The 23,025-nt window shown below is 40.4% G+C and overlaps 1 protein-coding gene across 2 annotated transcripts; it reads left to right on the forward strand.

Moving 5' to 3' along the window:
- Positions 1-5,870: 5,870 nt before the first annotated feature.
- DIO2 (iodothyronine deiodinase 2) lies at positions 5,871-22,764 on the forward strand. 2 transcript variants are annotated; one of them, XM_049825614.1, is made up of 2 exons: positions 5,871-6,575; positions 17,572-22,764. In XM_049825614.1, the coding sequence occupies exons 1-2, from the start codon at positions 6,354-6,356 to the stop codon at positions 18,187-18,189; spliced, it is 840 nt and encodes a 279-aa protein (XP_049681571.1). In that variant the 5' UTR covers positions 5,871-6,353; the 3' UTR covers positions 18,190-22,764. The 2 variants fall into 2 exon arrangements, with proteins under 2 accessions (XP_049681571.1, XP_049681572.1); XM_049825615.1 differs by having other exon boundaries at positions 17,572-18,144.
- The last annotated feature ends 261 nt before the right edge of the window (positions 22,765-23,025 follow it).

The raw sequence follows: 23,025 nt of genomic DNA on the forward strand, positions 1-23,025 counted from the left end.
AGCAACTGAAATTCATGTACAAACATGCAACAAGAATAACAAGGACACACACCTCACTTAATTCCACGGAAACATTCTGGATTAGGAGCTCCCCAGAGGTACACACTGAAGAAAAAGCTCAGTGGTTTGATGGCAAAAAGGAAATGGCCCCTTCTCAGCTGGGAAATTTGGGGCTGGAGGGCTTTTCTAGAACTTTGAGCCAACTTACTTAGAAACCTCTACAGAGCCATTACTAAAATTTTACCTGCCACCATCTCTCTGCTGTTTAAGATGGGTAAGAATACATTAACATCCTGACTTATTGACAGCTATATGAGACTCCTGTATACATATTCTTCACCTGGATAGTCATATGAGTGGAAGAGTTTAAATTTGAGTCCCAGCTTCTCTTGGGAGTTTGGGAAGTAATTTACAGAATCTACAAACAGTTGTTCTCTTCTCATGTTCAATACATTTAAGGTCTTTTTTTCCTCTTCTTGTGCAATATTGAGAGTATTTGGGCTGACTGATTTTTCTTCTGACAAAGTCTTCTGATTGTCCTTATTCATAGATCAGCTTTCCTGTTTTTCTTAAGAGAAACTACCTTATCTTTTAGTGTGGGTAGGGTGTTTTGTTTTGTTCCAAAATTAAGTCTGACTCAGCCAGGTGTGTTTTAGCATCAGGTTTGTTCACTGGAGTTTACTGAAACAGGGAGATTATTTTTGTTTTGCATAGAATTTTGGAGGATCATTAGTCAAGGGATGTGGGGAATTCTAGCCTCAAACTTGTCACTATGACACACCTACATCCATGAGTCAATTATTTCACTTTGCTGTCATACAATGAATGCAGGCTCTTAGAAGGTGCCAGACTGACAGCTTTGAAGTCCACAGAACAGGTTTTGCAGAGACATCAGCAGTCCCAGTTCTCCTCGCACACTTCGATCTTTCTGAACCACTGTGGCTTGACTATAAGACAGCTTCAGTTATACTCAGAATCTAGGTGTAACTTGCCATCTCTTAGGATATTCTGTTCTTTCCCTATCCAGAAGTTTCCCAATGATATGGCCTTTTTCTTCCTTAGTTCATATGAATGTTGGAATACTGCATCTGTTTGGCATCTATTGGATGAAATGACCTCTAATTGTAGTGCTGCCTTGTGGACTGAGTGGGCAGTGAGGCTGGCTTCCTGCTCCAGGGACTCCCCTCCAAATTGCCATGGAGAGCCGCTCCTGTGGACAGTTTGCATTCTCACTACCTGTACTCAGCCCCACTGCAGATAAACTTGAGGACTCAGGTCTTCTGGGATATTAAATCAGCACCTCTCACAGCTGCCAGTTTCACAGAATAATTAACTCTCAATTATGCATGGTAATGGCGGTGGTAGAATAACCCAAATAAAACAAACCCAAAGCTGATACAAAAGGTAGATAAATTAGGCAGCAAGGATATATTTAGTCCACTCACCTTTGAAAGGCTGGTAAGCGGATTCCTGTAGAGAACAGAGGCAGCTTTAAGCAGGCAGGATGGGGCTGGGTGCCAGCAGGATGAACGTTGCTCCATTCAGACGTGGTGCTGCGGCCAGGAGTGACGGAGGAAGGCAGGGCCTGGTGAATCCACGCTGTGGGTAATCCATCCAGGTATCACTGAGACTTGCCTGAAAATTTGTATTTTTCATTGAAGATATTATTTATTTACCAAAATATGCTGCTGATCCTAATCAAAAAGTGGAAATAGACCATCAGTCAACGCCCCATGGCATTTTAAGTGAGGGAATTGTTGCTGAGAGAAGGGGGAGATTTTTCTCTTTTGGCAAAGAGAAAAAAATGCAGTTTTATGAGAGGTACAAATTCTTGTTTGGCTGTAATAAACAAATTTTGCCCAGAGCCAGGGAGGCAAAGCTAAGCTAAACTTTCTCCTCCCCATCTCTAGCCATATCACTCTGCAGCTGCATAATTCTCCAGGGATAAGCTCATGGACACACTAACTAGCTCTCAAACAAAAAGCTTCATTCTTTGTTTTTTGGCAGTGAAAGCAATGAGAAGCAGCAAGGCAGGCACACAGGTTGTGCTGAATCCTTTGGGATGATCTCTCCCATGAACCTCCTGGGCGTAGGACTGGAGCAGCAGCCTTGCATGCCTGTCGCTGTGAGGTACCCTTTCCCAGCTGTGTTGCAAAGAGTTACTGCATTCAAAATGGTCTTGCTTAGTCTGAGAAAATAAGGCTGAGTAACCAAAATATCGATCAGTCTGCTTGTTTTGGGCTCTAGGGCCTCACATTTAGGTACTTACATACAGTGCGATTGAATGCCGTGGCAGCTTACATGGTAGTTAGCCACAAACAGGTAAAGACCTACATAACCAAGTGAAGGCTGTAAAATACACTATCTGACATGCAGAAAGCTAGTATGGATCCACTATAAAATGAGATCAGAGAAAGCGGCCTGAGCAGTAGAAACTCCACCTCAAATTTCCTGTGTCTAGGCACAGTTATCAAGAGAGTTGCAGTAAAGAAACTTACTGGCTGCCCGTGTCCTAATCTTCACGCTACTGTGGTTGAAACTGGGAAGAAACATGAAGCTATGCATGGATATGGTTTTGATGGCACTGATTTCTATAAACATTACAGAATATGAACATCTATACCGATACTGTTGACTTTAGCCACATACAAGGTCTAGTAACAGTGAATGCTTTAATGTTGTTGGCTTTGCTCATTCCACCTTGACAAATTATGGATGATATGTTTAATTTCCCATTACTGAACCCGACTGCTCCTTAGATTACGGGAGGACTTTTATTTTCTTTTGCTGATGGAGAACTGAGGTACATTGTAGGGCTGTGCCCAAATTATATAGGTGGGTATGGCAGAGCATGTAACAGAAATGAGTGTTAGCTGAACCCTATCTCAGTTCTCTCATGCGTATTTTCAACCCTGCCTAATTCTTCCTTGCTTATCAAATTCATCCAGTTTTCCTTCAAGAGAGTAAAGGCTCTTTTAATGACTTGAGGTCTGAAAGATCTAGTCTTTATTCCTTGCTTCATGAAGGTCTACAGGGAAATAACAAGAGATTATGCTGCAGGTACCCGTCTATCACAGAAGATGCAAATAGTGGTTTCACTTTTATTTTTGATGTCTGAGAGAAATAAACATAAGGATGAATGTTTCAGCCAAGGAGAGAAGCAGTATCAACAAGAAGCAGCAGAGATTATGCTTTCCTTCTCTGTTGAGGGCTGCTGTACTCTCACTGTCAAGCTGAGAAGCAGTGCTTGTGCCCTGCGGGGACAGACTGCTTCTGAAGACAGCAATGGCAGAAGCTGTCTTTTTACATTTTTATTTAGTCAAAAGGTTTTTGTCTTTATGGTTGGATTAGGTAGTTAGCAACATCTCTTGACACAAGCTCTCAAACACACAATCTGAGGTAGTTCTCCTTAACTCAATACACACGGTCTGCCTTATGGGCAAGGAAGGTGACGTAGTAAATATGAAATACCGTCTCACACTAGTGCTCCATGGGCTTCCTGCTCAGCTTCCGATGCACTTCAAAGCTCCATAGTTGTCTGGTCTCCAGCTGTCTTACAACCAAACTCTCCAGCCAGTCTTACAACCAACCTCTTCAGCCATGAAGCAGGCTGTGGGTAGGGGCAGCTGTTTCACAGGAACCCAGAATACACTGTGTTCCCAGCATAGGTTCCAGCCTGACTTTACCTCTGGGGAACGGGAAGAGCCCGAGCTGGACTGTCCTCAGAGCTGTTTGCGAACTGTTCTCAGAAACAATGGCTGATGATTCATCTGGCATCACCATCAACAATCTCCAGGCCTGCCTTTTAACAAACCTTCCCAAAATAAAGGAAGGGGACCTTCCCAGACAGAATCATGTCTGGTTTAGTGGTGGATCTACAGAAGAGTAATCTAGGTTTAAGAGTACTTGTAATCAAGTGATTACATATGCTTGCCTGAGGTCAGACAGTAAGCTAGTTTAGCAGCTCTGGGGACCCTTGTTCCCGTGTTGCGCTCACATGACATGAGCGCACTGACTCATCCATGTGTGGGGATATACAAGTGCCTGCTTATAACATGTTTTTGCAAGTTTTAGTAATAAAGCCAGATCTGTGAGGTTGCAATCCTTTCCATGGCAACAGAACACTGTCATCACCGACATTTTGACTTAAAAGTTGTCATAGTTTGAAAAAGAAACTCAGTTCCTTTTATTGTTTATGCTAGTAACACAGAAGGTCACTGGTTTAATGTGTGTAACCTTTTAAAGTTATTTCTGTGAGTAAACATTTGCTGGAAAATATCCTGTCTGGGTGATACCTTTTGCAAATGCCTGATATTATGCTACCTAAACAAACTTTTCTTTGGTGAGCCCAAGACAAGACATGGGGTGGTCTTTCTAGAGGTATGCATCCTAGTGTAATGACATCCCAAGTGATATTACAATATCTGAAAATGAAAGATCCCAGAGTAGGGAATAGTGATGGTGTTTACCTTCTGCAGTTGCTAACAGTGAAAGGATAGTGATGACTGATGAAGAGTAAGATATATTAATGAACGAAGATTGTACTACTCATCGAGGATGAGAGTTGACAGAGGTTAGATACTATACTGGCATCTCTGGGAATGAAACATATTTGGTGAGGAGAGCCTACATAAGCACATAGGGAAGACATCCACTCGAAAACAACAATGTCTGCAACATGAAATATATTAAATATTTACCTAAGGAAGTTAGAACCATGCTAAAAAATCTCCCAAACAAAATGTGTCTTCTATATCAAACAACAACAACAAAAAAAAATCGTGGAAAGAGGACTAAATATCAGACTACAGTGAAACAAAGAGAAGTGCAAACGAACAAAGCAAACCTTCAGCATGGGGCTGCAGGGGATGCTTGTGGTTGTTAAAGCACACATGGCTCTGCCGGAGGAAACTTCTTTCTTTCGTTTTTTTTGTTTTGTTTTGTTTTGGTTTTTTTAATCAGCTTTTAACCAAAAGTTAGGTATCCTTATTAGACTAGTAGATGTAAATAGTTCTCATATTGGAGTATTAAAGTCCTTGAAGCTCAGTTGATTAACAGCATTTAAGGCTGTAGCATATTATTTTTAAGCAGGGAACTTCAGCTTAGAATCCTCAAATCCTTCAAAAACTTTTTTTTCTCTTTCTTATCTTCTTCTCTCACACATCAGTAGATGAGGTCAGTGCTGGGTGTTTACTTATGCTTCCTTAAGTACTAAGAAGACAGCAAAAGATATTTAAACACTATACATGTTGTACTTCATGGAGGTGGGACGAAAATGTATAGAAATGTGCCCTTTCTTGGGATGCATCAACTCACACACCTTCCTGGAAAGGACAAAAGAGCAAAGAAAAAAAACAAAACCATCCATGAGAAAAAAAAAACCCATCGACAACAGAAGCCTGCGTTGCTGTGTCACCTTCCAGGTCCTATGAAAATACTTTTTCCAAAATTTGAAAGCATTTCATAAGAGCAGTCAGAAGCATATTGTTTTTTTTTTCTTTTTCCTTTTCAAAGCAAAGCAAAGTTCCACCCTTGCTGTCTGTCTCTCTTTTTTCTCTTCTCTCCTAGAAAAAAAAAAAAAAAAGACTTTTGAGAATTTCATTTTTCTATTCACTGCAGTCCTGGCCAAAGTAAAGCCCTCTTTTACATTGACGTCAAGATCTTTACTAAGATTAGGGTTTCATTTCTCTATTGCAGCAATTAGCTAGGGAATGTATAAAAGGCTTCAGGGAAGCAAGCTAGGACTCCAGAGGGGAAAGCACTTTGCACCATAGGCAGATAGCAAGAGAGAGGGCGAGAGGAGGAAGGCAGGAATACAGAGAGGCGGGGGAGGGGGGGGCGGGGAGGGAGAGAGGGAGAGAGAGGGGAGGGAGGGAGGAAGGAACAGAAAGTTTATGTACATAAACCTTTTTAAAAAAAAGTATTGTTGCACCTGGTAGCTAGCTTTACTGACACAGAAATGAAAGGTCTCTTCAGTGCTTAAATAGCTGAGGCACAAATGGGATAGTGCAGGAAAGTTAACAATTAACAGTCTCAGCTTAAATTTTGTAACTGCAGGGAACTGGAAGCACAGCTGCCTCTCTCCAACAAAATCAGGTCTCCTGGTGAAGGGAGGAATTTTTGTTAAAATCTTAGTTTCTGAAAAATAAGCAGCTCCGAGTTGAACGAGTATCATGCAGTTATGGTTTTAACCAGCCTGCTCATATTTAACTGTCTCTCCTCATTCTAACGAGAGGGGCTGAGAGAGGGGTAACGAGGCTTTCGAAATGCTTTTTACTTTACTTTTTTAAATGAGGGGACAAAGCAGAGAAGGGAGCTGAAGGTATTCCGGCTGAAGAGAAGCAGCAAGGAAGATGGGTCTGCTCAGTGTGGATTTGCTGATCACGCTTCAGATCTTGCCGGTCTTTTTCTCCAATTGCCTCTTCCTTGCGCTGTATGACTCCGTGATCCTCCTGAAGCACATGGTGCTGTTTCTGAGCCGGTCTAAGTCCGGGCGCGGCGAGTGGCGGAGGATGCTGACCTCGGAGGGGCTGCGCTGCGTCTGGAACAGCTTCCTCCTGGACGCCTACAAGCAGGTGGGTGCCCGGGGATGGGGACTGGCAGGTTGGGGCGGGTGAGCCCTGGCGAACGGCCCGGCTGCCGACGGAGAAGGCAGGGGAATGACTCCGTGCCCTGCAGGCTGTCTCCCGGCTGGCGTTAGGTCTGGTGGCAGAGGGATAAGCTGAGAGGAGCGGTGGTTTTAAGTCGGGGCTAAGGGGTCGCGGGAGCCGGGAGCTGCTGCCTCCGCTCCGCCGCTACCTCTGTGCGGCCGTGGCCGTGTCACTTAGCTGAGCCGTGCCTCAGTTTCCCCACCGGGACGAGTAAAAAGGGTCATGTTGATAGAGTATTTCAAGATTTTTGTATGAGAATAATTGTAAAATGCTCTAGATGTTTTCACAGCTGTCGTCTAATCGTTCGCCGTGTGAGATCCTCGGAGATCACACAGAGGCTGCATCTTCAGATAGAGCTCTGCAGAGATAGATGTCATCTATGTAACATAGGTAGAATTGTTTTAATTAGAGTAAAAGATAGAAATGAACCTTTGCCATTACGCTGGCGTCTTCTGTTGCCCATTTGTTAATTTTTATATTAGAGGAAGCATCCAAGTAATAGTAAAACTGGGCACGGAGTGAAATAGTGAGCCTTTTTTCTTCATGAAAACAGTGACAGAGGGACAAGTCAGAGATTAAAAATGAACTTGACTAGCTGAGGGACAGCTGCCTGGTGATTTAAGTTAATAAAGCCAATAGCAGTTATGCAACATGTACTACTTTTTTTTTTTTTTTTTTCCTTTTAAGCTTTGTATAAACATTTCCCAGTGGTACTGCCCGGGTCTCATGAGGTAGTTAATAGTTCCCTTTTATAGACTGAAAAGGTGGACCCAAAAAGATGAAATTTCTTGCACAGGCCACCCAGTTAGTAAGTAGAAGAACTGGATTCAGAGCTCTGTGGCTTCCAAAACAGTGCTTAGTCTGTTCATGTGTTGTCTTATTTAGACCATCTAATTTAGACCCCATGTGATGTCATGAGGTTATAGGGGTCCTATCCAAATGATAGGTCTATATCTTCTGAAATATTTCTTTTTGTATCACCTTCCCCCCAGACACCTTTCGCTCCCTCACGATGGCTTTTGTATTTGCTCTTACCTAGAGATGTGAAGAGCTGGTGGTGTTGGTGTTTGCTGGCTTTGTGATATGGAATACAAGCTTCTTAGCCTGAAACCCAAGCCACGGCAACATTAATTTCCAGTGTAAGACAAATATAAATAACATTAGCTTTTGCCAAATGGGTCAACCTCTTACTGCTGCCCTAGGAATCAGCCAGCTGGCTACCCAAATGAAGTAAAGCTGAATGAAGCTCACTATTCTCCTAGACCTTCTAGTTTCTGTTTTTAGTCTCTTCACAGACATTAAGTAAGTGAATTTTACAGTGGCCTTGTTAAATGGGCCGGTGAACACAATTGTTCCCATTTTACAGACAAGGCAAGGCAGGACAGTTAACACATGGCTTGGTCAAGGCTCCAGTGGAATTTGGTAGTGGTCCAGGGTCTGGAGAAGGCATGGATATATATCCATGAGATGTTTTCAATCTCATTTTGTTTAAATAACACAAAATTATTTAAAATAAAGATGTTGCATGCCTTTCTGTACATTCCAAAGTCATACTTTGCCTTTTCCTCAGTACTGTTGATGTCAACCATGGAAGCTACGGAGAGGATGACTCTGTGCTATTTTTGGTTTTGGCAATGAAACTCATACCTCGAACTTTGGTCATTAAAAACTCTGCCTTATCACCATTAAATGACCTATGTTGATAAGGCCAATCAGGCTTTAAGGTCGCTAGAATGAATTCTGGGCCTCAGTGAACTCATGTGAAAAAATGCATATAAACATAACCACATTTTATCACCTTGTTCCAAAAAGGGGGGGGGAAATCAATTCATGCCAGCTAATCTTAAGACAAAACTCATTGACCCTCATTGACCAACAATTCGTGGAAAGACTCTGTTTTCCTTAATAGAATTATGGGCCATAAGGACAGAAGGTCATTGGAAATCCTTGATTTGTCACAGAAAGGTTGACAAGTATAGAAATCAAATTATAGAGGGGACACAATAAACTGAGAAGCAATATTAGAAGAGTCATCATCCCCACAATAGAGGAGTATCTTCTGCTGCTTCTGTAAGGAAGAGAAAGGAAAAAAAAATTTCAGCTGGAAAGCTGTACTGGTAGAATCGAAAAAATTTGTAATATACACCTGCTTTGTGGCATGTTTAGAAAGCATGATAAATAGTGAAATATATTAAAGACTGTTCCACAAAGCATCTTTTTCCTTAAATTATCTTTTTCTAAATCCTGAATAGGACTGTCCAGTTGTGATATCTTAATCTTAGCCAATTAGTGAGGGTAGGAAATGAAAATATTTGGGAGTCGGGATACTAAACTGCATAGCAAAACGCAGTCGATATCACAACTGCGATTGCTTATTGCTCCAATTTGCTAGCTGAAGCCAGGTATTAGCAAAGTACTTAAGCAGGTACTTAAGCTCATTCCATTGAGAAATATTTATGAGATAATCACCATTTTTCAGCTAGAATAGCAGAATTGCAGATGTCTGAGATAAACAAATCTAGACTGCCAGTTAGCAAAAGACTGGATTAAAGCAGTAACTATGCTTGGTTTTACTATGTTTTGTGTCACTTACAGAGTACTCTTCCTGAGTGCATTTCATAATGTTTTTCATAAAAGTACATGATGTAAAATTTCTATTCACAGAAAAATTTACTGGAAGCCATTCCAGAAAAACTCTGTTGGTAGATAGTAGATTCTGGATTAAAGTAAATTTATTACAAGAAAGGAGCTCTGCCTTGAAAGCATACAGTCTGTCCCAGAGTTAAGTGATTCTGTTCCAGAACTAATGTGTACAAGAGATGATCATGGAATAGTTAGAGTATATTTGAAAATAGCTGTTCTGATGCATTTTCCCTTCTAGAAAAACTTTTGAATATCTTACCCAAATTTCAATTTGCTTTTTGTTCTGCTTTTTGCTGTTATTAATTATTATTGCACATGACTTTTTGGTTAGGGCAATAATTTCATAGGCAAGATTTCGTAGCAACAGTTGAAGATTTTAACATCCTCAATGGGGAAGCAATGCAGAGTTTGCTGTACATAGAGTATATTCAGTATTCTTTTTTATTGGAACATTCTATATAACTTGTTTTCTCCACATTTTACAGTCCCAGTGGAATAAAAATGATTGATCTTTTGTTTGTTTTTATTTTCTTATGTAAATTTTATCAATGATTAATATATTTCTCTTTACTTCCTTAGCTATGAGTTCAGTATCTGTCACACTCAGTGTTGATATTGTCTACACTGCACCAGCTTTGTGATTTATAGAACATCCTCCTCCTATTCTTTTCTAAGAGGCAAGTGTGTCTTACATTACAACAAGGGAGTCTTTAGGACCAGATTAATTGTCATAACAGAGATAAATAGAGCTAGTAACCAAGTTACATTAACTTCATATAATTGAAAAACTGCAACTATTTTACTTAAATGTTATTTTTCTAATTTACAGTTGTGCTCTGTTTATCTACAGAAATGAGTGGATTGACTCCTGAAGAGCAAATCATGTATGTATGTATGTGTGTGTATTTACACTTTCATATGTGCTTGTATGTATACATATATATATGTGTGTATCTGTCTCTATATATGTACATATATATGTGTATAAATGCAAAAATACACACACATAGGCATGCATAATCTGCTCTTTCGGGAGTTAGTCCTCTCTCATTTCTCTGTATATGTATACACACATATATATGTATACATATGTATAGATATGAATGCAACCACACCTACTGATAAGACAGAAAAAACAAAAGAGATTTTTGAGAGGGTATTAGTGTACCTTCTGCATGATTTATATAGGCGATCTGTACAAATGCCAGTGAGGCATTTGTTTTAGCCCACAGCATGTATACTGAATGTGTCACATATCTTACAGAAATCCAGAGAAAAAGCTAGAGAAGTTTTGAAAAAAACATTGTATTTAGTTTTAAAAGTTTTTTTTACCTGCTAAGTTCCATGCTTTATTTAGTACTGGGATGAATCCACTTTCTAAGATTCCAAAGGTGAGAAATCATTATCTTAAAATGCTTTTAAAATAGGTACAAAAAAGGTTGCACCCATTAGCAGTGCCCAGTGGTGAGGCCTCATGCTCGGAGCCTTTCCAGTGCCAGATACTAGCTTTGTGTTTCAGCAATGCAGAGCTACTGTTCCTGGTGTCCAGTAGAGAGCTGTAAGGTTATCCTAGAGGAAATCTCCCTCTTCTCTACCTCAGTGAAGCTTAGTTAGGGGGAAGACCTTAATGGCATCTCCCTGAAGCAGCCAAATGCTTAGGAATGCCGTGATGCACCTATGGGGGTAACATGCACGTGTGCATATATGCACATGTGTGTAAATGTACGTTACAGCCCTCAGAAGGATGCCGGTATCTCAAGCGATGATGGTGATGGGTGTGTATATGTACTTGTACAGCTTTTTACTGTCTTTAGAATGGGCCAGCAGCAAGCTCTGGCATGACAGACCCAGCACGGAGGGAACAGTTGGCACAGGATCCCTCCCAACTTCACTGCATAGGCCCAGCTCTGGATGTAGCAGCAAGTAGACTGGTTCAGTAAACACCCAGTGGGATTTTTCTGAGATTTCAGGGAGGCACAATTAAATTGCCTTTGGCTACTACTGCCTGCTTGATAGGCACAACTTTTATTCCTAAAATAAATCAGCATGCAAAGCAGGACAGCCCAAAAACTGTCCTGTTAATTACATGCTGCACAGCATTATCACAAGGCTGTATGTGAAAGTAATATAATGGCATGATCCTTTACCTGCTCTTTGTCTGTCCAGTAACTCTTTGCTGTCTGGGGAAATCTTTTAAAGGTTGGAACAAAGACATAGCCTCTATACTTATTATTTGTATTTATTTCGTCTAGCAAGGTAAGGAAGTGTCTCTGTCTGCATTTGACAGTGATAAAGGGAATTTGTGAAAGAGAGCGTGTTGTATAGTTTCAGGGTTTAGAACTAGACATTGTGTGGTATTAAAAATATTTTATTGGTTTTACAGAGTTCAGCCTTAGCAGAATTGTTTTCATTGACATTTGCAAATGAAAACATTCTTGAAAGAAGTGAGAAAAACAAAACAAAACCAAAATTAAAACCTTTCCTGCAGTGTTTGGAACATAAGTTCAACAGGATTTGGGCTTGTCATTGTCGTTATTATTAAAACGTTGTAATTATTATTAATATATAATCATGTTTCTTACAGTAGTGCCTGAGGACCAACCTAGACCAGGGGCCCATTGTACTAGGCAGTGTCCTAAACAAGAAGAGCAGACAGTTTGCCCCCCGGAGGTTACAGTTCAAACACTCAAGACAGACAAACAGTAGAAAAGGAATATGATGACTTCTATCCCACATGGGGTCTCATCCTACCTGTTTCATTTTGCGGATCTAACTTTACTTCTGCCACACCACCTCTTTGCAGTCTTCCATTTTCACCCTTATCTGTGAAAAACTGACTGAAAGGAGTGCTTGCCTTTTTGTCAAACCCTTGTGGCTGTGGTAGATACAGAATATTGCCTAACGGGCACCACCCAGGAAAAGGATCGTACATGGTCCTTGCACCTCAGCTTAACCTCTCCAACAAAACCATCACTGTATTCATATAGTGCTAAGGCTGAGTAAAAAACAAAACAAAACAAAACCCCAAAACCGAACATCCAAATTAACTTCAAATGTCCTCCAGGTGCTGACTAACAAAGACTGGTGAAGGCCTCTGTCACCGCTAGGTAGAGTCCGCAAGGGCAGCCGGTGGCCCAGAGGCCACGATGTCGTAGGCCATACTCCCATCTTGAGGGAAACATAAGCCCTTAAGAAGCTTGCTGTAGGCTCCCTGATCAGAGGAACTAAAATTATCCATTTTCTTTTATAAGAGAGCACGGCAAAAGACTCCTTTTGCTTTCCCTCTGCCATGCATGCTCGTTTGTGGGACTGGCAGTTTTTAAATAAAGAGAGCAGCATTTGACTAGTTATTTTTATCCGGACTGTGTCCTTTTAATTTGTCTCCCACTTCCCTCCCTCAGCTTCACACACCTGATCCCAAATAAAAGACTCTGGACTCTGGGAGAACTTGAGTCAATTCTAGTCTTTGCTTTCCAGTTTGAGTGATAGAGTCTCTTAAAGCAAGCTGCCACCTCCCCATGACAAATGAAGACCTCCCACTCCCATATGCTACTCCAGACAAGGGCCTCCTGTAATTTTTATCCACTGCACAACTCTGGGTCATGTAAATAAAGAAAACAAAAATAATAATTTGTGTAATTCTCCAGTCAGAGTCTGATTATTATTTGGATGAAGCACTGAGAAATACTGGGCTGTTCAAAGGGTATATTTAGCTGAATGAGATCAAATCAAATCAAAGCAGAGAATTTGAAAAGGAGCAAAAAGCTCCAGGGATTCAGTTCATTACCAATCACTGGACTCCAGTCCCAAACACAGCATGTCCATATTTAAATGGCTAATATCACAGACTGCAAATTGTCTGGCAACACCTATTTTCTTTAGGGGGTTGACCCAGCCTGATGAGTCTGCCAAACTGTTTGAAAATCCCTCATGCACGGAATGAAAGTTGTATTCCAGTGCACAGAATCCCAGAAGGGTTATGCTAAAGCTCATAAAAGCAAAATGAGAAAAAAGAACAGGTAAATGAGGAGGGGATGTTTTGTCCATGGGGCTTTTCCTAGTCCTCATGGAGAATGTACAACAAAGTTAGCAGTATGTGCTAATTCTAGCCTGTAGTTTATGAATAGGGCTTTCTTTCCTGCTCCCAAGTCTCCTTCATTTTGCAGTGTGCATGCTAAAGCGTCGGCAGCCTTGTTCCCTTTTCACTATGCGTGCAGACTCAGGGAAGGAGGTGCAGTACCAAGGCTGTCAAGCAAACACAAAATTCACACAAATGATGCAACTCACTGCCTTGGTGTCAGGCTCGTGCTTGCTCTTGCTGATGGCTGGGCTGGCTCTCAGATTTGGTTGACCTACCTTGCATGCAGGCTGAGTGGGAGGGGGTGCCTGGGCGCTGCCCAGTTTCCACCTCGTCCAGAAGGCTGGCACCGAATGCCCAAATATTCACGCACAGGAGTACGTGATTATAGAAATGCTGGATTGCGTGTGAGGGGAATTCTGCTAGTTTGTTTCTCAGAATTTATATTTTGCCTGCCTTTGTGTAAGATTTCAAAAGCGGTTTGGCTGAATACATGGGGTTTTTTGTTTGTTTTCCCATTGCGTTGATTTTCTTTTCCAAGAGCTATTTTTTCTTTCAATAAATAACAACAAAGAAGACAGCCAAGGCCTACAATGCAGATGATCAGCAAGGATGATATTGTCATCCTGTGTCAATCGGTTCCCGAGCCTGGTGAAATAAAGAGTCCCTTTGGGAACGTCAGCGCTTCATCAAGACCAATTAGTGGAGATGCCGCTGCTTATGTTTAAGCGTTAACGACTGGGCAGGGCTGCTTTTTGGAGTGCCTGACACTGGCATGGAACAAGGCACCGACCTAATTGCTCCTCTACAAGAGCAGAAAATGCCTTGTGAATGCCTGCTTGGCAAGGATGTCTCATTAAGGGGGAAAAAAACCAACACAAGCACTCCTAGAAACAAAACTTAAAATAATAGGTAACCTGCGGCCAGGAGACCTACTTCATGGCTGTGGTAAATGAAGAGAAACTGCTATAAGGAGACGTAGGGCATATTTGTAATTTGTTTCCTAAATCCATCTATTTTTTGGTTAATAAGGAGTATGAGAGACAGAATGCAAACTTGCCTTGTTGAAGAACAGTGAAATATGTTGCCACCCTTGGTATCAACGTTAAATAGTACTTGAAGGGCATTCCCATGCTGGTGTTCGATGGGAGTTGCTTTGTTAGTCTGTTCCTTCAGGGTTTGCAAACTTGCCTAGAAGAAGAAGCATTTGGTAGACCTGAGTGAAAAGTTGGTAATGAGGAGCTTACAATATGTAGCCTCTCTTTATGCTTAAATGTGATCAAGAAGCAGGCTGTGGTTTCCCAGTTCAAGAGTGTTGGTTAGAGTATTTTCAGTCATAATAGTTTTGTTAAAATAAAACCAGAAGAGTGAGGTGAAAGAGCTGCTCGCGTTGTTTCTTGTCTCTTAAGCAGCCCTGTACATTGCTGTGTTTTAGTTGCTTCTATCCTTTTTTTACCTTTATTTTTCTTCTCCTCTGAAGAATGCCAGCAAATATTAGAAATTCAAAGTGTGTTGCTTAATTGTGATTTATGAGGTAAATCACATGTTATTACTTCTTTTCTTTGACTAGATGAGTGCACACTCCTAAATACTGAGGTCCATTATTCATCCAGGGAGTGGGTGCAGCACAGATACTTACATGTCAGACTTTGCCCAGAAGGCACATTTTGGGCAAGCTAGCTCTGAAAAAGCATTCGCTTGGCACTGCAAGGACAGTTAAGCTTTCTAGGTAAAGAGGGATGTAGTGTTTGTGCAGATGTGCAGATGTTGTGTTTCTTGAGAGGTGCCCTTTTTTGGTGGTTGCCAACTTGTCACAAAATGCTGAGTTGTCTAGCTGGCTTATGGTTTGAATGCAGCCCTCAGGATCATTATATGGCTGCCACATGATCTTGACCTGTGTATTTCTTTGCTCAAGTGTGGCCTTTTACTTTACTCACTCCTGTTTTGCCTATCTTGCTGCACAGAATGGCAGAGAGAAATGAGATGTTCAATGCTGCAGATGCAGGTTTACAGGGAGAGGGGCCACAAGAGGTTGTGCTTTCCTGGGACATCATTTGCTTCCCTTGCCTGTGGTGCAGCTGCAGCTGCACATCCCCTGCTCCCAGTGGCATGATCACCACGCGCTTGGCCTGGACGGATTTGTGGGTCTCGGACAGTCTTTCTTTCTGTAGCTCTCTTCCTTGCTGATCTCCGAGTGAATGGCGGCACAACTGTGTCTCAATTTGCCCTATAGAAAATAGTCAAAATGATGTTTATAGCATGTGCCGACATGCTGTGAGACCTTGTGTGGCTGTGACGTCAGGCAACTTTAAGGGCAGTGTCTTAAAAACTTTGCTTTGGTTAGACTCTTGCTTCTATTGCTATTCTGATGAAATAATGCCGAGTCATGAATAACTGTAGATTTGTTCAAGGCAGTCAGGTTTCCCAGGGAGAAATGGAGCATTCAGTATCTACAATATACTTGCCTCTGGATCTGTGTGTAGCTGTAATTGTATCAGCTAACTATTCAGCTGTTAACTCAGCTTCTCACTGTATCTGACTCATCAGGATACCCTATAATGTAATATAGAATAGAAGTGCACCAAAAATCAGTTACTTATTCAGCTTTTACACAGTTCTTATTCAGCATTAACTTCTTTTGACTTCAGTGGGAGTGTAGCTTCATAAAGAAATAAATAAAATAAGAAAGGCTTCAGAATTTGGCCCTGTAAGTTTCGTTCAAAGCAACACTTCCGAACATAATCAAATAGACAGGAGACAGAGAGAGATAGAAAGAGTCAGGGAAATATAAAAGGATAATTGTTTTACTAGAGCTTGATGTTGAAGATACATAGGAATTGCTGCAGCAGAGCTCATTAAAAACTAATTGTCTTATGTAATAGTATTTTGTGGTTCTATAGCAGTTATCAGCTAAGGATCTTGGAGCCCTCTGCAGGCTCCACCTTATTCTGGCAGTCCCTTCTGTGAGATGCTTATACTCTGTCTTTTTTCTATAGGCAGGGAAATGGAAATGGTCAGGCACAATGACTTATCCACAATTGCCTGTTGGGTCTGAGTTAGATCTGGGGTTAGAGCTGAGAACAGTTTGTTTTCACTTCATCCTACTTAAACCATCATATGAACTTTCCCCTTTTCTTGCTGCTTTTTTCCCAATCATTTTCTAGGGAAACATTGCAGTAGAAGGAGCAGTGTCAAATCAATCACTGATGAAATTACTGCAAAGTGGTTAGAAAACCTTTTGGAGAGCGCAGCACTGGATGGTCCACTGTCAAAACGGAATGATACATTGGGTGGGTGTCTGCAGAGATCTCTTTTGTGTTTGGTACTCAGTATTTTCATTCTTGGACTGCAGGATGGAAGAGAATATACCTGTATGAAATCTGCAAACCTCTCAAAATTGAAAGGCACCTCATGTTGTTGTGAAGATCAGGAATATAATGCAGAATGATTTTGGATAATTGGGAAAACGGCTTGAAATGTGGGATGCAGTTCAATGGGTCCAAATGCAAAGCACCAAATTCAGGCTGGACTGATGAAGTACCCAAGTCTATGATGGGGAGCAACTAGAAAGGCAGAAAAAGGGACCTAGGCATTATAACTTCTCACTAGCTAACCCCTAGTCAACAGGCTACTGTTTTTCCAAAACAGTCATGATGTTTCATAAAAAGCAAACATCTGGAATATATAAACAGGTGTAGCCTGTGCGATACATGAAGTAATTGTCTGATTATTCTGAGAATTAACAAACTCTTTTGAAGTTTTGAACACTGCTCTTCAAGGAAGATGTGAAGCAAGTGGAGAGAACTCAGGATGGCAGTGAAAAAAATCATGTCTAGAAAATTTGGCTCACAGGGAAAAGTTAGAAGAAATTAGAGGTAGTCTGTCTGAAAGCAAATAAGAGTCTGCAGATACGTATGGGTGGACAGGACTATGTGTCTAGTGGACAGGACTAGACAGATCTCGGATGAAGTTTTCTAACAATAAGGAAGTAGTATACCTGTCAGGAATGCCACATTTCCCTGCACTGTGAATGGAGATGAACTTTCTGAAGCTGCTACTTTAGATGATTTGCTATATCCCCATGCTAGTGTCCATGCAGGTATTTAGGTGTACTCTTTGAACAGATGACTCTATAGTTGTAAGGATACTGGACAAGCAAGTCACACTAACTTGTTATGTTTTAATTTATTTTGCCGTCAGGTCAAACTGGGAGGAGAAGCCCCAAACTCCAGTGTAATCCACATAGCCAAGGGCAGTGATGGCAGCAGTAGCAGCTGGCAGAGTGTCGGTGGCAAGTGTGGAACCAAATGCCACCTTCTGGATTTTGCCAACTCCGAGCGGCCACTGGTGGTCAACTTTGGTTCAGCTACCTGACCACCATTCACAAGCCAGCTGTCGGCCTTCAGCAAGCTGGTGGAGGAGTTCTCTGGTGTGGCTGACTTTCTGTTGGTCTACATCGATGAGGCTCACCCATCAGATGGCTGGGCTGCCCCTGGAATCTCTCCCTCTTCATTTGAAGTTAAGAAACACAGGAACCAGGAAGACCGATGTGCAGCTGCTCACCAGCTCCTAGAGCGCTTTTCCTTGCCACCTCAGTGCCAAGTGGTGGCTGACTGCATGGACAACAATGCCAATGTGGCCTACGGGGTTTCATTTGAGCGAGTATGCATTGTGCAGAGACAAAAAATCGCCTACCTGGGAGGCAAAGGCCCCTTTTTCTACAATCTGGAGGAGGTTCGGCTTTGGCTGGAACAAAACTTCAGCAAAAGATGAAAACCATTCTCTGCCGAAGCTATGTCAACAGAAGTGTCCCTTTAAGGTGATGCAAAAGGGAGAAAAAGAAAACAGATGCTGGTTTGCATAAGGCCTTTCAGATGATTGCAGGAGAACACATTTGATAACAAGGTCAAATGAACATTAAGAAAACAAAACAAAAAACTAACTCCACAGAACCATTATTGTATGAAAAAAATCCCACTCCTGCACTTGCTATGGGACAGAAGAGGTGAATGCTTCTGTGAAAAGGTGCTGCTGGCGAGCAGGAAGAGTAGTAAGATAAGACCTGTCTCCCAGGAACCCGACTCATGAAGTGTTGGTCCTGGGCTGAGCCAATCCATGGAAGGGCAATGCTGTGCATTTCATCAGAAAACCTTCTTTACCCTCCTATAGCCAATGCAAGCAACCTGGGAGGAGCCGGGGGCTTGCAATTACTTTGCATAGAAATGCAGTAGAGTGTGGCAATTGTCCTCTCTCCTAGAGATTTTATTGTTCAGAGACTACAGGAACCACCATGCAATGCATCCTGCATGCAGACTGGCTGCTCAGATCAAGGTGAAACATTGTGTGCTGGTATTTGTACTCTTTATGGATGCCTCTGGACAGCATATTAACTAAGTAATTCTATCTATATGTTTGTATTCAGTATGCAGGCCTGTGCCTACTGAGAAAGATGTTAAAATCTATGGAGTTGGACCAAAAAGGCAAAGGTGATCAAATAAGCCCATTACAATTTGAAAACTAAAACACCTGGACTATTTGTAACAGGGAGAACCACCTAGAGCGTGCATCATGAGACAAAAAACTGATCCCAACCAACCCTCAGTTCTCAGAGCTGACAATGTGTATTTATCAATATTCTCTGGTTCTCTTCTCTGTTTCTTTACCTGCCTCAATCTCTTTCTGTCTAGCAATAGGCTTAAAGGTAATTTCATTTTTAGCTTTTTAAAAAAATAACTTATTTCTCTCTTTTATTTTTATTTGAGATAATGACCTTACAGATGTATTTGGGGTATGGGGGAACTTATACACAACTTTACCTCATTGAAATGGAAACCTATCCTGTCATTTACCCTGTTAAATGTAGTCATGCTGATTTTTGCTATCTTAGATACCTGCAACTAGTTTATAGCTATGTTAGTTTGCCTGGAAGTTAAGTTGTTTGCAGCCTCAGAATTGATGAGCTGCAGTTCTGCTATCAGATGAGGTGATAGTTTGTTTCACTTCTGTTCTCAAAAGCCTTCCCAGAGAAACAGGAGGACAAAGAGTGTGAATTAATGTGAATAAGTGTAAAAGACGGCAGAATTTTCCTATGAGTGGGTCTGAATTATTAATTATGTTTAAAGAGATAGTGTCAACTTAGAGTATACATTAAGTTTAGGTATTTCTAAAACTAAAATGATTTAGTTGAGCCTGATGAAAAGGCAAGTTTACAATAAGCTAACCCATTAGAGCTGATAAGTGAAAACCCATAAGGAGATGGACTATCCAAGTTTTTTCTCAGCTTTGGCAGAAACATGAAACAGATAAACAGGGTAAATGGCAAAAATCAAATTAGTTCTTTTAATTTCTCCTCCTGCCAGTTGTCAGGAATATGATATATTAATACTAACACAGGAAAGAACAGAAAATACATACATAATTATTTTCATTTTCACAATGTCCCTTTAATATTGTGTATTTCTTCTTGCTTGGCTGTTGGTCAACTTAACCAATGTACAAGGCATTTGAAAATGTGTTTTCAAGCACAGATCTGAAATAATGACAGTAACATGAGTGATTTCTCCCATATTCAGGTTCATGCTTCCCTTCCTTCTCACATTTTCCTCCACACAGTTAAACATATACACACACACACTTACACAGTTTGGTAATGTGTATCAGAGAAGGGTGTAAAGAATGGTCTTCAGACCTTCTGGTGAGCCCCACTTCTCAGAAGGCATATGTCTCTACGTGTGTGTATATGTATGTATGCATTTACATATGCATATATATGTATACCATATATTTTATGTATGTATATACATATGCATGCACATATAAGTGGTGTCTAAGACCAATAATAATAATAATTCTGCCCTCTCATTCATTAATGTTACTGTAACTCATTGCTCAGTGTGAAAGATTGTTATACATTTTTGTGACTAACTGGGTTATATAACTGAAATTTCTAAACCTGATATCATAGAAACAGTAACATAGCCAAACTATGTGGTTTGTTTAATCCAGTGTCCTACCTCTGACTGTATCAGATGCTTCAGGGGAAGGTGCAATAATTTCTTGGAATTTTCATTAGCTTCAGCCCTTATTATTTTTGTCTTGTGTAATGCGATTGTTGATGTCTCATAATCCCTATGAGAGGCTGATCCTGAGTTGTGAGATCTAATATTTCTTGAGGTGGGGAATACTAAAATCAAAACACATCATGTTTAAGAACAAAGAAAACCAAATAAAACCAGATTGATTTTTTTCAGATTTGAATTGGCTGCTTTTCAATGTCATTCTCATCTCTTGCTCTTGTACATTAAAACAGTATAAACAGGAGTGATCCTAATTTTTCTTCTGTATGTCAGTGATTATATACTCTATATAGAAATTTACATACCTTTTGTTTCTTTCTTAAGACAAACAATAATCCACATTCTTATACAGGTCCATATTCTTTGCCTGTCTCTGTATCTCTTCTGTTTTTACTACACTGTCCTTTTAGTCAGGTGAGTAAAGCTGTAGACATTACTCCAAGTGAAAATATGTATTGATATACCCAGCACAACATCTTTTCCTTATTATATCCTATTCTTCAGTAGCCTGAAACTTTATTAATCCATAGCAACTCCATAGCCTTTGTAAAACTTAAACTATTAAGTCTTTTATTTCTCTCTTCTTCAAGTCTGAACTGTTTATCCAGGAAATGCTAGCCAAATGTTTAGCACAGCTGTTGAAACATACCTTTAGCTTGGAGGAGAGAGTCTGAGTAATTCAGTTAGTTAATACCCCTTTGCATATCCGAAGTTACAGTTATTTTTCAAGTCCATTTTCTCCTTTTGAATTTCCATTATTTTGTCTTGTTATTCATAGATGCCTGTTTATCACATAGTATAAAGGAATTATAAAATTGGCTCTTGTAAATGGGAAATCCACAAGGATTTTCCACAAGAAAAAATACACAATAACTTCATTTCTTTCTTGGCAACATGAATGCATTACCCTGCCCAAAACTTAAAGATAGTTCGGCCTCACTGATTATCAAGACAGAAATACATTTTGCAAATCCTTAAATTTCCCCAGAAAAAATAGTGGTCAGAAAGCAGAGGAAGTATTTCAAAGAGAAATGGGTTTAGAGGAAAAAATATCTTTTATAAGTGGCTGATAGAAATACAAACTTTTTTTTTTTTTGACAAAATTAAAACATTTTATATAAAAGGTTTTAAATTAAACTACATGCATTGTCTTCAGTTAATGATAGAAGTGGCCATATGTCAGATACCCAAAATTATTGTAACAGTGGGTTGTTTTGGGTCCAGCTAGCATCATACTTCAGATTGGTCTAGTCTGCTGTGAGGCTAGATTTGCTTTTGTTTCTTATTCTCACTCTTTGAGGGCACTAAACCATATTACTTGAGGTGCTTCAGTGTGACATACATATTGAGCAATAGCTCAGAAAATAGGTGCCTGAAAGTATTCTGGAAGGCTTCTGTATATAATAGAGACCCCAATACTGTGTCTCAACATTAGTATGGGAAACTTCCAGTACTTTTTTATTTTGAGCAAGGTAAAAAGCTATTCTGGGTTATCATTCTACATTGTTCTGTGCTTAGCATCATTATTTAGATGAAAACGATAGCATTTTGCTCTTGCTTGTGTAGACAATGACATAAATTTAAGGCAGCAGGAAAACATGTCCTGTCTATTAAAAAGAAAAATATATTATGAAATATATTGTTGAACAACTGTCTGAACTCTTTGAAAAACAAAATGCAATCATTTTTATGAAGGTGATCTTGGTGGGGAAACCCACAAAGCTTCTCAAAAAGGCATCAGTGCTGTGCGTTCAGGTGTGTGTGGGGACAGAGGTTATGTTTCTGTATGTGTGAAAGTGGCTTTTCTGTGATGTGGAGTGTAGGTTTAAAAGTTTTTAAGACTTTCATTCAGTACTATAACCAAAGCAATAAGAGATATCAGGTAGGGAATATTGGCCAGTTTTGTTCAACTCTACACCATGTCTGTGCTGGATCCATATTCAGTGATCTTTGTGCCCAATTTGGAGGCTTCAGTGAAGAGAAGTTGGGGTGAGACAATGAAGGCTTGTGTGCTTATGAAGATCGCTAACAAAAGAGTAATTAACTCAGTTGGCGTTCAGATGCCCTCACACTGGCATTCCTCTGTGCACCTTAGTGTTTCTGTATTTGAAATAGGGGTCTCTTTGGGGCTGTTAATAAGACCACCAGGGTGTAGATGCCTGTGTGTACTGACTATGTGTGTGTCATTGTTTAAATGTCAAAAATACACTTTGTAGGAGAGCCAGCAAAATTTTGTTACAATATGGTGCTCCATGAAATGTGCTTTCTAGATTTGTTTTTCTCGTATTACAATAAACAATAAAGGAAAATATACCTCTTCTGTGTCTTCTTATTCTAATGTTGGTTATTAATACATGGTGGAATCTTGACATTAGACCAAGGAAACTTAAAACTGTATTTAATACAATAGCCTACGCTACCCTGACTAAATCTTAAGCAATATGAGCAAATCCCTTTATAAATGGTGGGACTAATTTTTTTAATATCTGACTACTCCTCAACTTTTAAGAAAGGTAAGGGAGAGAGAAACTGAGAGCTACAAGAACAGCAGTTGAGTCTGCACAGTATTGCACTTTTC

This window comes from Accipiter gentilis, chromosome 22 (assembly GCF_929443795.1).
Source record: "Accipiter gentilis chromosome 22, bAccGen1.1, whole genome shotgun sequence".
Classification (NCBI taxonomy): domain Eukaryota; kingdom Metazoa; phylum Chordata; class Aves; order Accipitriformes; family Accipitridae; genus Astur; species Astur gentilis.